We start from the raw sequence: 15,199 nt of genomic DNA, 5'->3' as shown, positions 1-15,199 counted from the left end.
TAAATAACTAGCTACAAAATAAGCTCACGGCTTTCAGAGGACTAATGCATGAGGAGAAAATGCAAGCCTGGTACACTGCATCAGCAGGCAGACAGTTCTCAAAAGGGATACATTACCTCTCTGTGCCAAACAGGATTAGTTGTGTTACTGATGATAGTCGACCTTCTTTCCTGGCCATGGTGAGCAAACGTAGGAAATGTACTTTTCTTGCCTGGCTGAATAGACATCTTTAGATAAGGATCAGGATTGAAGAACATGCCTTTTTTAAGTCCAGCTGCTCTAATATCTATAAAGCAAAACAAGAAGGAAGGAAAAAGGAACTGAGCAAATTAAAGCTAGTTCACAAAGTAGCATATTCCTAAAATATTACCCAGGAAATCATTTCACCACAGATTACTAAATAAAGCAACTTAAAAGTACTCACACATTAACTGGATCCAGTGTACAGCAGGAAATCAAGTGTTTTCCCAAAAGAATATAAGGAAGAAAGGTATCAACATCCTCATTTATATTTGAGCCTCCAGTTATTTGTAAAACAAAAAGCATAAACTTGTAGCTAACCTACAAATGCTTTTCTCAGTAAGGTATTTATGGTATTTCCACTCAAAGAAAGAAAAGAAACCCCAACAGAAACATCCCAAAATGAATCACAGTACTTGTTTTGTTTCTGGATGAGAAGAGAAGATAAAAACACTATATGGGAGGTAATGCAGTGAACAGACACTTTCCAGAAGTTCAGTCTTTGATAAATGTAACTTCCCAAGTCTGCTCTGGACTATGATGCGATTTTCTCACAACAGAGCAGATAATCCATCTCACATAAAAGGAGGCAATGTTTTCTGAAAAGGCTTTTTTCTTCCTAGAGAAACCTCAGTACTGCAGCCCTCGCAACTTAGAATAATAAATAATAACTTCCTCAGGAGAGTACTGTCATTACTAAGGACTTCAACAATAGTGCAAGCTTCAGCAACAACAAAAATAAAGAGGTACTTTTTTATATATTATTAGATTCTAAACTTAACTGTGACATATTTCTTTGCTTCTCTGTAGGTTTGCTGAAGCATAAGACTTGTGTATTTTCCATTAAGTACCTCAGTATGCTGCATGCAGCAATGCAACTGGCACATATCATTTATACATGCAGGCAGAATTCACTGCTCTAAAATTAAATGCCATGCCTGTGGATTTGGTAAAAAAAAGAATCCTACACCATATTCAGAATTAAGCCACACAGTAGAAACATGATGAAATAAAACATCATGTGCAAATGAACAACCTAAAAACATTACAGGACATATGTCACATGTCACATATATCGGTCAATACACCTTTCAAAATGATTTCATGGGACTCCTCAGGCAGAATCACAACTGTATATTAAACAAAACAGGTTTTTCAGATTCACAAAGCAATTACTTGTGCAGTCCACTATGTGAGTCTGTACAACCTATCAGCTCTATCTCAGGTAACTGCTGAAAGGCCACTTCAAAAAGCAGTGGAATTTTTCTCCTCTACCTCTACAATCTCTACACATTTTTATTGTAAACTCTTCAAGATTCAGAAGCGAATTTCATCTGCCTTTGCTCAAGCTGAACACACTTCTGTCTCACACAAGATTTCCCTGGAAAAAAGTGGTAATCAAAACAAGTGAAGCTGGTAGACTGCACCCCTACAGCTATTTCACTGTAGTGACAGCTTAGCTCTGTCACAAGTGATTTTTTTTTTCCCTTTATAAACCACCATTTGCAGCTATTGCTTTTTTCAAAGTGATGGAGCCAGACTGCATTTTAGTTAGAAGTTGTTTTCCACTCTTCAATCTGAGAGGAACTGTCCCTTGTGCAAAGTGGAAATTTCCCTAAATTTTTCATTCTGGGATATATCAAATCCATTTCTTTCACTCCTGGAGATCCATGATTCTGGCTAGTTTTCAACAAACAGAAGTACTAAAGAAATGACATCTTTCAAGCCACTAGAGTGTGCTCCTACAGAGGCTAATGAAGAAAAGCATTCCATCTTTGATGTTATTTAGAACAGCAACTTACATTTTTTTTAACAATAATTTGTAAAACACAGAGAAGTGTTGTTTTTTACCTGATAGGGTAAAGCTGACCAACTTCCTAGAGTGCTGAGCTCCAGAAGCACCTTCATCTGTGCCTTCTACTCCCATCTGAAAAGGAGAAAAAAAAAAGAACTATACCACAGAAATTTTCATCTGCTTTGGACATGCCTGAGGATGAAAATACAATTTTAAGGTACTGTGCTCAGAAAGGTCTGACCAAATACTGCCTATTACCACAGACAGTCTCAGCCACAGCATTAGTTTACAGCAAAATATCTATTATTTATGTCACACAGTGCTAATACACCAGTAGCCCAAATCTTCCAAATAGAACATGTATACGGTAATACACATGCAGACAATATTAATCAGAGAAAACCTGTATCTTTTACGGCTTTCCCTTTTGTAAAATAACAAACAACAGTATGGATTTGTAATACACATCAAAGCACTCAGCTGTCCAGTGACAGCATATGTAACTTTTGTCACTTTCCACAAATAGATAATTTAGTGTGCAACAAAAAAAAGCAAAGAGATCAAAGAGAGACTAAGAAAGCTTTCAGCTCTATTAACAAAAGCTCCTTTTAAACAGAAAAGCACATCAGACATCTAAATATAAATGTGATGTTCTAAAAGCTTATGCTTCACAGATTTCGAGGTTTGGTTTCTACTGAAATCCCTCATTAGGTAAAGCACTACTTCAGAATAAAATGTTTCTCATGTATGAATGTCTGTCTCTTTCAACTAGCAGAAGGATTTGTCTCTAGAGACAGAGGAGATGTGCATCCAGCCGAATAATCTATCACAGACACATCAATGGAGAGATCTTTGAAGACAAATGGTTACCTCGGCAGGCACTGCTCTCACTCCCAGGCAGGAGAGGTGACACAGAAAAAAACTTGAGGCAAATACAGGACTGAGGATTAATACCAGTGATAGAACAGGGTCTGATGCATTGAAAGATGCAAATAAGCTGAATAAAAATGGGCACACCTGTGTGCATAGATGGACTGAGGCAGCCCTGAGCAGCTGAGCAGTGGTTTGAAGTCACCAGATGGATAAATGACTCTGGAGCCACAGGGAAGCCGCTTTGCATTCATCGAACACACAATTATTCCTTTTTATACTGCTTTAAGCTACTTAATAATATAATTTCAAATATTTCCCACAATGATCAGCAAGCACATTGGAATCTCATTTGCATTAGCAAATGTGTGGATTTCTCCAAAGTGATGAAGAAACAGCCATGGTGTTGGGGCCTGACATCCCTGTGGGCCTCAGCGATCTTGTGAGAGGACACACCATGCCAGCAAGCACTGCCACTCATCGGCCAGTCCATTCCCTTCCCTCACTGCTGGCTCCAGGGGCACTTCCCACCTCTCAGGGAAAGATGTGCCTTGCCAGAGTGCTCAGAACTATCCCTTTTCCACCCAGCATGACTTTATTATGCCAATGATTTTATATGGATGCATAAGCAGTGACAGGTGGTAGCAAAATTATGAAGGCATCAAAAGCAATGGGTTAATTCCAGCTGGATCAGTGTCCCCTTGTCTACAGACAGATACCATAGAAGCAGTGAGGGGTGCATCCCATGATAGTGGTGCTGTTCAGGCAAGGCCATAGGAATGCTGTGTATTCCAGTTTCCTCTTTTGGGCTTATTTCAGCACACACTGTTTTCCTTGTTAAAAATGTTACTTTGAATAAACAAAAAGGCCTTCCCCATGCTATACCTATTTTTCTGCTACAAGTCAGACTCCATTCAAATAATAAAATTTTTATTGCTAATCATAACCTCATGTAATGTAAATAGAATTTGCCCACAGTTCATCTATAGCAACATGAATGGTGGCAGTGTTCCCTAGCACTTCCATAACATTTCTATATAACCTCTTCCTGTTCCATTATGATCTGAACAGCAGTTTCAATCCTTCTGCGCCAAGTGAAAAATTTCATCCCAGTACACACACACACACACACAAGTGTTGCTGCACAAAGGCCATGTCATCTGGTGTAACACAGTGTTTATGAATGCTCCATCAGGCCTTCTATTTCCCCTAAGACAAAGTAACACAATAGAATGTTAGCTGCTTATCCAAAAATATGATGGACTGAACTACCTGGTGTGATACACCATCAGTATGAGAAAATCCAGTAAGCAAGGAATTTTACTGCATCATAAAAAAGGCGAGTGAGCACACCATGATTTTCTTACCATTTCCTCAAACAGCATTTCTCTAGGAACAGACAGAACCAGTACCAAGAGAACCCAGTGATCTCTACTGCACAGTGCTTAAGCTCAACACCAAAGCCATGGAAATGCAGTGAGGTTTGAATGTTTAACAATAGGTTTACTTACACATAACTAAGCCAGTATGACATTTTTAGGAAGTATCATCTGAACTGTCATACAACATTCTCATCAGGAAAACTAACAGCTCACTATTTCTGAAAGTCTGCACTGCACAAACACAAACAAAAATGTTTATGTAAAATTACCCTTTCCAGCAGGTGTGTGAATTCTGAACAATACCCAGGACTCTGCATTACCTTTCAAAGGAAAGAAATTTAAACAGTGAAAGCTGATATAAGCCTTCAAGAATTACCATGACTCTGAAAGACAGATCTCCAGGTAGCTACCAAATCATTAAATGCATACTTAGACGACAGAAGTTCATATGTCCTTTTGACCAATGAATCTCAAAATTACTGGTGGATAAGATGATAAGGTCAAGAAAATACAAAAGTTAACTGCTTTCTCCAATCAGTACAATCACTCTGCTTCTCAGTAATGCTATAGTGCAGCATGCAACACATTCCAAGGGTTACCTTGAGATGCATTTTTTCCTCTTGCTCAAAATCAGACTACCTTTCTGCCTTTAGTTTATAAATTGACATTAAAGACAGCAGCTGTCAGGCTCATTAACTATGACACATTTTCTCCTGTAAAGTATCGAGTCTGTATGCATCTGTGAAACTGTTACTCACAGTGAGATCTGACAAAGATCTGAAAATTAAATGATGCTATCACCTAGGTTTGTAATTCTACGAGAACACCCCCACACAGTTGGTATATTAAGATATAAAGCCTAGTATAGCACATTTAGTGTCAGATAACCATTGCATGCACTTGTATATAATACACAACACTGAAAAAGCACAAGTTCAGAATAAAAGCCATTCAGTCTGAGTAACCTCTGCTTTACTGCATCTTCAATGCTGCAGTTGTCAGGACGCCACCCTGACAGCTGTGATCTTAAATATTTGGCAGCTAACATCAACTAATCAAATGCACTGTGAAACTTGCTGAAGCTTAGCTGAAAAGCTAACTCGTTAGATAAATTATCTGCAGCAAAAGCACCGTGGTACAAGTTTGGTAGCCTTTTCTGCCCCTTCTTTAACAACTATTCCACTACTACTTAAACAACTAAAAAAACTCCTCTAAAACTTAAACAAGTCTCATAACACAAACACAGTAAGACAATACTTCCCCATAATCAGGGAATTACTAAATTTCAATGGTATATGAACACTCAAAGAATTCAGCAATTTTTGCAAGAGTCCAGTTTCACTTATATTAACAATTGCTATCTCTGCAACAGTTTCATACTGAATATTAGGAAATATTTAAGAAATAGGAAGAAACAGAGACTCTGGACATGGTTTCAGTTATATATATAATCATTGGGAAAAATTTCTATTATGGTGTTAAATTACAGAAGACTGTAAGCAGCAAAAAACTGAACACAAGCAAAGTCAAATTGTCAGCATAAAAGATTTCAGTTAAGTCCAGTGACTTTTTACTGTTATTTAATTATGAGCAATACAAAACCATGGAAAGTACTTCCCAGTTTTTATAGTTTTTGTAATGCAGCACATTTTTTTAAAAAATAATTGCTGTCAATAGTAAAAGTAGGAGACATATTGACAGGGTGGTCTGACAGTTAATGCTGTCATCAGTACTATCATTTTATGAAACCTATCAATAAATCATCTTCTACAAATACAATTAACAAATAGACTAAACTCACCATCACAGCAGGGTTTTTCACAGTGATACATGGAGTAGTAGCTCGCAGGGCTCCACTAACACCATGGTAGTATTTAAAACAGATCTTTATTTCAGCTGGAAAGAAAACAAAAACCACATTAAACACTTCATGACTGACCCTAGGCAAAAGAGACACAACAAAAGGATCCAGCATTCAGTGACCTATCTTCAGAAATACTCAAAGAGGAAATTAAAAATAGAGCTGCTGGTTATATCCTCATTGCGTGTTGCGTCTGCTACTGCTACTTAAAAGACAAAAATGATAACTTACCTAATTCTGCAACTTATATTTCTGCTACTATATCATCAGCCCTGGAAAAGGCATACTGGGACATTTGGACATTTGCCACTAGGATGGTTCTGTAGGACTTCGGAAGAACATGACACATACCTGAAGGAAGCTGGAATCATTTTATATATCAGAAAACAGGAAAGGTAAACGTTGCACCATGTTTCTGGTCCCACTGATTAAAGTTTTGTTTGCTAAACTGCATTTACTGCAAACAAAAGAGTATTATGTTTAACTGACCGCCCCTGTAGTTCCTCTGCATTCTTCCAAACAAGCCGAACAGCTATAATTATGGCTGCCCTGGATCCTGTGGGATTTTCCCTATCTGGAACAATGTATGTTTTCCTTCTCCATTGGGATAACTTTTCTGTGTAAGGCTGATGAGGGTTTTACCTCTGGGTACAGAGATGGCCACAGGCAGACAGCAATGGCCAAAGGCAGGCAGGAATTACAGCAGTCAGTTCAGACAGAGGATGTGTATGAAAGTCTTGGCAGTTCAATTCCTCTGCTTGGTTTAACAATATGGCAGTAGTCAGTGAAGTACAAAACTGCAGAGTTTTGTATAAGATTTTGAAACATGATTCCTTGAGGGTTGAGGTATTTCATCACTGCAAGATAAAATACCCACTTATCCCTACTCAGAAACCCACCCTGCAAGCCTGCTCAGCCAAAAAGGATTATTTATTTTTAAATTTGCTGCACCTACAGATCAACATTCATTTACTATCTTCCTCCAGAGAAGACACCTCAGAACAACCCTTCAAAGGAAAGTATCTGGCTGACAGTGCCTCCAGGGAATCAGGAGGTGGAGAAGCTGCTGAGCCCACTGCCTCCTCCTCACAGATGAGTTCACACACACAGACAAAACATGTTCTATTTACCACAAGCTTTAAAGCAAAATTCAAAATGCAGACAGGATTTTTAATCACCTACAAAGGTTTATCAGACCTAGAAGTTATCAGGCAGGACTATGGGTTAGTTTCCTCCTGAAATGAGCAGTTCTGCTTACATACCAACAATACTTGCATCCAGGACAAAAAAAAATTTCTAGCTCACACAAAATCAGAGGCTCAGCACTTGCAAAATCTGGGAGGATTTATACCAAGTACTGGACTTTCCACATTGTAAAATGCACATACTGAGTAACAAGAACTCAAGTCTGAGCATCTCTTATTCACACTGAGAACATATTATGCCTACATGAGGGCATGGTTAAGACAATGTATTATTCCACTAAGACTTACCATTTCCAACTATATTGCTTACTTCTATTTACTTTCATCGCAATCAAAGCTCAATTTTTTGGATAGTTTCTGGAGCTGCTGTTTATCCAGCCTGTTGTGACTATCTTACCTCAGCTCATCACTTTTCAGCAGAATCCAGCAATGGAAAAGTTACCAGCTGCTTATCCACAGACAATCCATAATGTGATGGTGGACAAATACTCTCACTACACTGACAGGTGCATTGATCTAAAGGCTGAAATGCAATACTACAAGTTTTTCAGCCTCGTACTTGTTTTTCTCAATGATTCCCATGAGCATACAGTACTTTCCAATACCTGCATAAGGCTGGTCATAGAACAATGCGTGATTCAAGAAATGGATCAAGGACAATCCCTTGCATGCACACTAAATTAAAAAAAAACAAACAATCAAACAAACAAAAGACCAAACTTCAGAACTTACTGCTAGAAATAATTAGAAAAAGCAGAGCACTTTAAAACATAACATGAAGACTTTTTCTCCCACTTGCCAGCAGAAGCAGCACTGATTCAGTTTGGGCTTTATACAGCACTTCATTCACACATGCATTTAGAGAAACGGCAGATCTGCTGTTAGCACTGTGTCAGTGGGATTAATACAAGAGAAGCTGTGTTTGAAATTCAGCACAAAATTGAAAAATGGGCTACCTGCCATATGCACACAGATGTCAAAATGAACATGGATTTACAAGACTGGATCTTATACACAGCAACAATACAAACACTTCATAGTAAAAGAGATAGCAAAGTGTTTTTTTTTTCTTGGCTAACAAAGCTAGAAACTGCAGTTAATGTTAACAGATGAAGGAATCTCAGAGGAGCCCTGTAAGTTCAAATCCATCCAGCTGAGGATGTAGATTTTTGACATGTCTTGTGCTGTGCTATCAGGAAAAAACCTTGATTAGAAGAGGTTTTTCTTGATTCTTGACTGATTGATTCCTGACCTCTAGATATATTGAAAACAAGTATCTATGGCTGTTCCTGATAGCTACAGGTGGTGTGCTGAGATGTGTTCTAAGGCCCCACAAACACAGACTTCTTCAGCAGCAGTAAGCTCAATTATCCGCTAACAGGACTTCAATATTTTGAGAAATGAGTTCCATACTACGTTAACACACACATTTACTCTGAACTATTCCATACTCTAAATGCACATTAGCATGTGTCACCTACAGAGTTTTCCCAGTTTCTTTCATTTCTCCTGCCACCTTGCTTTTATGTGTTGCCTTCAGGGGGAAACTGGCACATCTTTTATTTCTTTCCTACTTATTCTTCCTCAACAGGTTAATGAGATTCCTTTGCACGGGATCCCTAGTGAAAATGTTAAGAACAGTAAATGCAGCAAAGGAAAAACATCTGTACCTGACCACTGGACCATTTTCTGTATCATTAATGAAAATGAGATGTTTTAGAACACAAAAGAATTTTCATTCAAGGGAAAAATTAATGTATTTTTGCTACTACGCGTGCCCTCTTATAACTGACACTCCTCCAGACATCATACGACCACAATAAATTCCTTCTTTATTTAAAAATAAACAAAAAATTAAATTGGGGGTTCTATGATTCTTTCAAAGTTATCACATGGCCATATAAAAAGTTAAATACATATACATGCACGCTAATTAATCAGAAAACACTGTGAAACCATAATCCCCTTCTTTAAAAGCTAATAGCCGTTACCATTTTATAATCATAGTCTTATAGCTCAGGTCCATTACACAAAAATGTTGGAATCAGTAAAGGTTTCTGGGACTCAAACATTGACATTTGAATTTCAAAAGAACACCTGCATGAAATAATAGTGCTCTTACCTCTATGGATCATATACTTTTGCCTCTTCAATAATAAAGGGATCAGCTTACACTAAGTAACAGCTTGAGTTGAAAACATCACTAATTCCCCAAAGTTCCTCACTAACTACTTTTTTACTGCCTTTAATACTTTACCTTTGCCCATCAGAAGAATGCTTTATGAAAGAAAGATACTAAGAGTATTTAAACATGTAAGCATAATCCTAGGAGAATGTATTCTTTTCACGAGACTGACAATGCAGGAAGGTAGGTGTGTTTGCCATAAGAACAGCTTGCTTCAGACAGACCCCAGTCAAACAAAACACCAATATTAGAGGTGGGATCATCTCCATTGAGAAGGGATTAACAGACATCTCCAAAAGTCAAATCCGAGCTGGGTTACAACAGTCTATGGAGCAAAACAGTGCTCCCAGTTCACTGTATGGAACCTGCACAGCAGCTGAAACTTCCTGGCCACTGCAGCTGAGTGCCCAGAAGGTACTTGGGCTGAATCCATGGCTCTCTGCAGACAGAAACATATGTCCTCCAACATTCACCAAGGAAAAAGCTGACAGCACAGTAACTCATTGGAAAAATATGAGAGCATGTTCTGCAAAACGTATTTAAGAAAACGAGAACAAATGAAGTCACTCGCATTCATGCTTTACAAAGCTATAAAGGGAGATGCAATCCATGCAAAAGCAACTGTGTTAAATCCTACTTTTTTCCCATCTGAACCTGACAGACAACTGCAGAAATTTAGCAGTGCTCTGCATGTCCTGCCAGTTGAACTTTTCCGTAGCATGACAGTTCAGTGAACTCCACATTTCTATTTGGACATTTAGCATTCTCTTCTCTGCATCGCTTTCAGCATGTGCATTTTTGATTATTTCCTACTGGACAGTAGCAAACACAGCAGCAGAATGCAAGGGCCAAAGCTGGCAGCCCTCAGGTACTTGTCATCTCTCTCAGCAGGTGTATAACAGAATTTATTTTACAGGAACATTAGGCAAACCACCTACAAAGCGACTTACTGAAAGCATTTTAGCTAAAGTAGGATCAATAACAAAAAATGCTTATGTCCCAGTGGTCTTTCCATCTAACCTGCTTCAAAGGGAACATGGACAAATGCTTGTTCAGGTAACAGAGCCACCCTATCCCTGCCAGCCCCACTCACTTTGCTGTCGTTAGAGATTTTTATTTATAGTCATGAGCACTGACTATTATGCTCCAGTTTGGCAAAGCATTTAATTATAATCTAACCTTTAAAACAAAACACTGGAGTATTATGTGCTTAAGGAAGTCAACAAAGCCTGCCACAAAAGTAAAAACTACAAGTCTTGATCCTGTTGCAGTTATTTGTGATACTCAAAAATAGCTGTTAAGAGACAACATAAAAAGCCAGCAGAAAAATAATAGAAGTATTTCTAACTCAGTGACTATGTCTATAAATAGAGTAGGGACAATAACCATGAGTCCCCAGACAGACCACTGAAAGGGCGCTGGTTACAGGGCACTGCACAGATGAATGTTCCAGGCTCAGAACAATTCCATGTGAGAAAACCATGACCTTTACAGAATTTAACTGGTAAAATTTTAAATGGCAAAAATATAAAGATTGGGTACAAGTAATGATTTACGAACATTCATTAACATTGACCGTTATGGTCAAAACCATTACAAAAAACTAATGTTCATAACTCTAGTTACAAGCAGCCCTTAAAAACTCAAAGTATATAAAGTTCAATTACTAAATTGGTAGTTCTTTTCCTTCGATATCTAAAAAAGAAAAAAGAGAGTTGGGAATCTGCTTTGCTAGCTACTAAGCACAGCAATTTCAGTCTTAATATACTATTTTTGCAGAAGTTATAATTTCATGGAAATAGGGACTGAATACCAAGAACACCACATAAAACCTCACTTTTAACATGATACCAGTGCAAATGTGAACACACACATTAACATGTCTTCTGAATATACCTCACAGTCTACTCATGTTCTTAACTCACAGGGGATGAAAGGATCAAGAGCAGCCCTGCTGAAAGGAGCTGGGCATGCTGGTGGAGGAGAGGCTGGACAGGACCCAGCAATGGCAATCACAGCCCAAAAAGCCAAACATGTCCCAGGCTGCATCCAAACCCCCGTGGGCAGCAGGGCAAGGCAGGGGATTCTGCCCCTCTGCTCTGCTTTGAGATCCCACCTGGAACCCTGCACACAGCTCTGGGGGCCCCAGCACAGGAGGGACAGGGACTTGGTGGAGTGACTGCAGAGGAGGCCACCAAGAGATCAGAGAAATGGAGAACCTCACCTATGAAGACAGGCTGAGAGAGTTGGGTTTTCTCAGCCTGGAGAAGAAAAAGCTCTGAGAAGAACTCACTGCAGCCTTTCAATACTTGAAGGGAGCTTATCAAAAAGATGGGGACAAATTTTTTACCAGGGACAGTGGGTGATGGTTTTATACTAAAATAGGATAGATTCAGACTAGACATAGAGACGAAACTTTACACAGTGAGGGTGGTGAAATGCTGGCACAGGCTGCCCAGAGAGGTAGTAAGTGCCTCACCTCTGGAAGTACTCAAGATCAGGTTGGATAGGGATCTGAGCAACCTGACCCATCAAAGATGGCCCTGCTCATTGCAGGGGGGTTGGACTACAGACCTTTGAAGGTCCCTTCCAACCGAAACTATTCTGTGATTCTATGCCACAAACGAGATTTTAGTTCAAAACACACTGCATCTGTGCAGTCACTGCATCCAAGTATCGCAGTGTGGCACCAGAAGTAATTTAACCACAAACATCCCAGGGGGAACTTGGAAATTATTGATGTGACAAGACTGGCAGTCTCTGGATGAACCTCAACAGCTGCCACTATGGATTATTGCTCACAACATAAAGCCATAGCACTGGCAAAGAAAATACATGCAAATCAATATATTTCTATTCTACTGACAGCAAAGACTGTGACATCAAATGGTACAAAAAACAAAGACAGGTAAAGTAGGTGAAGGTGCTTCTTGTGGACACTGTAATTAACACTCATGGGACCAAGACTATAACTTATAAATACAAGGCCAATACAAACTCAAAGCAGGCTCTCAGCTTAAGCCCTTACTAATAAACCAGGCAGGACTATGGTAGAGGATCAAGAGTGGCACAGGATCATCCACAGTGCTGAACAGTGACCACCCCACTCTTTTACCTATTAGAATATGTACAGCTTTTAACTTCTGGGCACATTGCATATGGAAGTGCATAAGCACCAGTTACCTCTTGCACAGCAGTGACTGTCCTATGGTGAATCTCCCTGCCATGGCATCTCCATCATGACCAGTCCTTCCCCATACTGCAGAAAACTGACTTAGAAGCTGAAGATTAGAAATGAGCAGCAGCTTTCAGGCTTTTTCTTACATGTTTTTTCTATCACCAGACTTCCTATGGATCATTTCATGCCACCTTTCTGCTGTCTCTGTTCTCCATAAGGAATCCTATCACCATCCACTCTGTTTCCAGCACAATGATCCAAAGGGAGCCCCTTCCATCCCAAGCTCACAGACTGCTATACCCAGAGAAACACTTGCCATCTGAAATAATTTCTGGGGCAACTGAAACCTCTTTTGCACCAGAGAGTAAAGGCCTCGATGTACTTAGGGACCTGAACAGCCTGATGCCACACTAAATACCAGATGACCACACCTGTGTGGCACTTTCCCACTACTGCCGCCGGTTAGGATATTACTCCTTGAACCTGTTTCCTTTTACAGGAGGATGAAAACTTTAGAGCTGAGTTTAGCAATCCTTCTGTAGTTTACACAGCAAAAAAATATTGAGGGAGCCATGTAGTGAGTCATTGTTTTCCTTCAGTCACATTTTAGCAAGCCTCAGAGCAGGATGTTTGAAAGCCACCTCTGCTATGTGAGGAAACAGTGTATAAGGCATATCGATCCTCAAACTCACCTTCTTGAATGTCTAAAATGACTGAGTTCTCTTTCATGCCTACAAAGCGCTTTTGCTCCTTCCCCAGGGAAAAGCAAGAGGAACACCTGCCTTTGTACTGGCTGGCTCTGCAGTTCAGAGCCACTCACATTGTCTCGAGGTGACATCTTAAGGACATTGGCTGTTGGTGATGGTGAGCTGGACTTTTCCTTTTTCCTCTGCATAGTATTTCCTCCCTTCCCTTCCTCAGCCACTCCTCTCAGAGGCTGCTTGTTTTTCTGGAATACATTAAGTTCATTTCTCTTTACTTCACCATTGATGCCTTTGATTCTCCCTTCCAGGCCAGAGCCTACAGAATTTTTGTGCTGATTTTTGTCCAAGAGAAATAGAGTTTCCTTTGATCATCCTTGTTTTGCTAATTTTGGATGCTTTGAGGGGAATTAACGTCTCTTTTTAGTATGAAGAGGAGACTCTCCCCTCTGTTCTTTCTGCAGGTTGCTTGATCTGAATAGAGCAGATGGCAAACTATGCCTTTACATGTTACTTTCTTGGAAAAATATGAGATACTGAATCCCTAGGAAGGGATTTTTAAGAGGAACAAATTAGTGATCCTAACACTGAGTTACAAGACTGCAGATACACAGTAATGAGAAATTCAGAAAAATGTTTATCCAAGCCTACACCTTGAAACATAAGCCTAAATTTGAGAGACTTTGGTGAATAAATTTACAATTATTTACAATTATGGTCATGGAAAAATAGCTTCCCAAATTAAGGCATAAGATGTTTTTCTTAAAACACAAATCTTTCTTTTTGCAGGAGTCTAAGGCATAACCCAGCTGACTCCCACTGATTAACATTAATGCAATTAAAATGGAAATACTCCTTCTGCATGAGATTTGTTTGCATATGGCTCGTTAGCAATGCCATAATTCTCTGCACTTCACCCCTCCCAGAGATGTTACTGGTGAACAGATACAGAATGTCCCTAGGCTCTGACACTGCCAGGGAAAACCCACATCCAGTCTTTGGTGTAAGTGCATGCTGACAGAGCACAACTCATTATCCAGCATTAGTAACTTGCATTCCTTTTCCTCACAAAAAGACATGACAACTTTAGGCCAGTTTTGAGTGTAAATCCTAAAGGATTATTGTAGTTCCTTAGCATAACTCTGTTAATGAGCATCATCAGTTCTCATTGCCAGAGCAAGTTCAATGCTTCTCAGGCTTGCAGAAAACATTTCCTTCCTCTCCTTGAGTACAGGTGGAACAGGAAACTTGCAATCATGCAGGTATCACAGTATATAGCAGGGAACCTGCAATTATGTAGGTTTCACAGTATACAGGTGGCAATTAAGTACTGTCCCCCTCTACTTGGTACTGGTGAGGAATATTGTGTCTAGTTTTGGGTACCTAGGCCCAAGAGCATGGAGAAAATGGAGAGTGAAGAGCAGAGGGCTACAAAGGTGTTTCAGATGGATAGAATATGACATATGAGAATGGCTAAAGGAGCTGGCCCTATTTTGTCTGGTGAAGAGGAGGTTAAGGCAGGAAAAATGTTGCTATCTCTACTGTTTCCAGTTCTATTGGAGTTTTTAAAAAGGGCAATGGCCCAAATTTAAGCTACAGCCATTCATATTGGATTTCACAGAAATCTTTTTAGCGGGAACAATATTGCAGCACTAGAACAACCTACAGCATCCACAAAATCTTTGTCCTTGAAAGTTTTCAATAAAAACCACACTTGAGCAGGTCAAGTGCTGGTCCCAGTTGTGAGCAGATCAGATACAATGAGTATTCCTATGCTGTGGC

At 39.5% G+C, this 15,199-nt stretch overlaps 1 protein-coding gene across 3 annotated transcripts in view; it reads right to left on the bottom strand.

Moving 5' to 3' along the window:
* Nucleotides 1-15,199, bottom strand: part of HECW2 (HECT, C2 and WW domain containing E3 ubiquitin protein ligase 2) — a 148,337-nt gene that overhangs the window by 58,772 nt on the left and 74,366 nt on the right. For all 3 annotated transcript variants that reach the window (XM_088058631.1, XM_088058632.1, XM_014249487.2), the window contains 3 exons: nucleotides 6,089-6,183; nucleotides 2,092-2,167; nucleotides 117-286 (listed from right to left, as the gene is read on the bottom strand). In XM_088058631.1, coding sequence (XP_087914757.1) covers nucleotides 117-286; nucleotides 2,092-2,167; nucleotides 6,089-6,183 — 341 coding nt within the window. The remainder of the gene's footprint in view (nucleotides 1-116; nucleotides 287-2,091; nucleotides 2,168-6,088; nucleotides 6,184-15,199) is intronic.

Source organism: Pseudopodoces humilis, chromosome 8 (assembly GCF_049639895.1).
Source record: "Pseudopodoces humilis isolate 2021_Gansu_Grassland_sample_001 chromosome 8, ASM4963989v1, whole genome shotgun sequence".
NCBI lineage: Eukaryota > Metazoa > Chordata > Aves > Passeriformes > Paridae > Pseudopodoces > Pseudopodoces humilis.
This window is presented reverse-complemented; position numbering and strand designations above follow the sequence as displayed.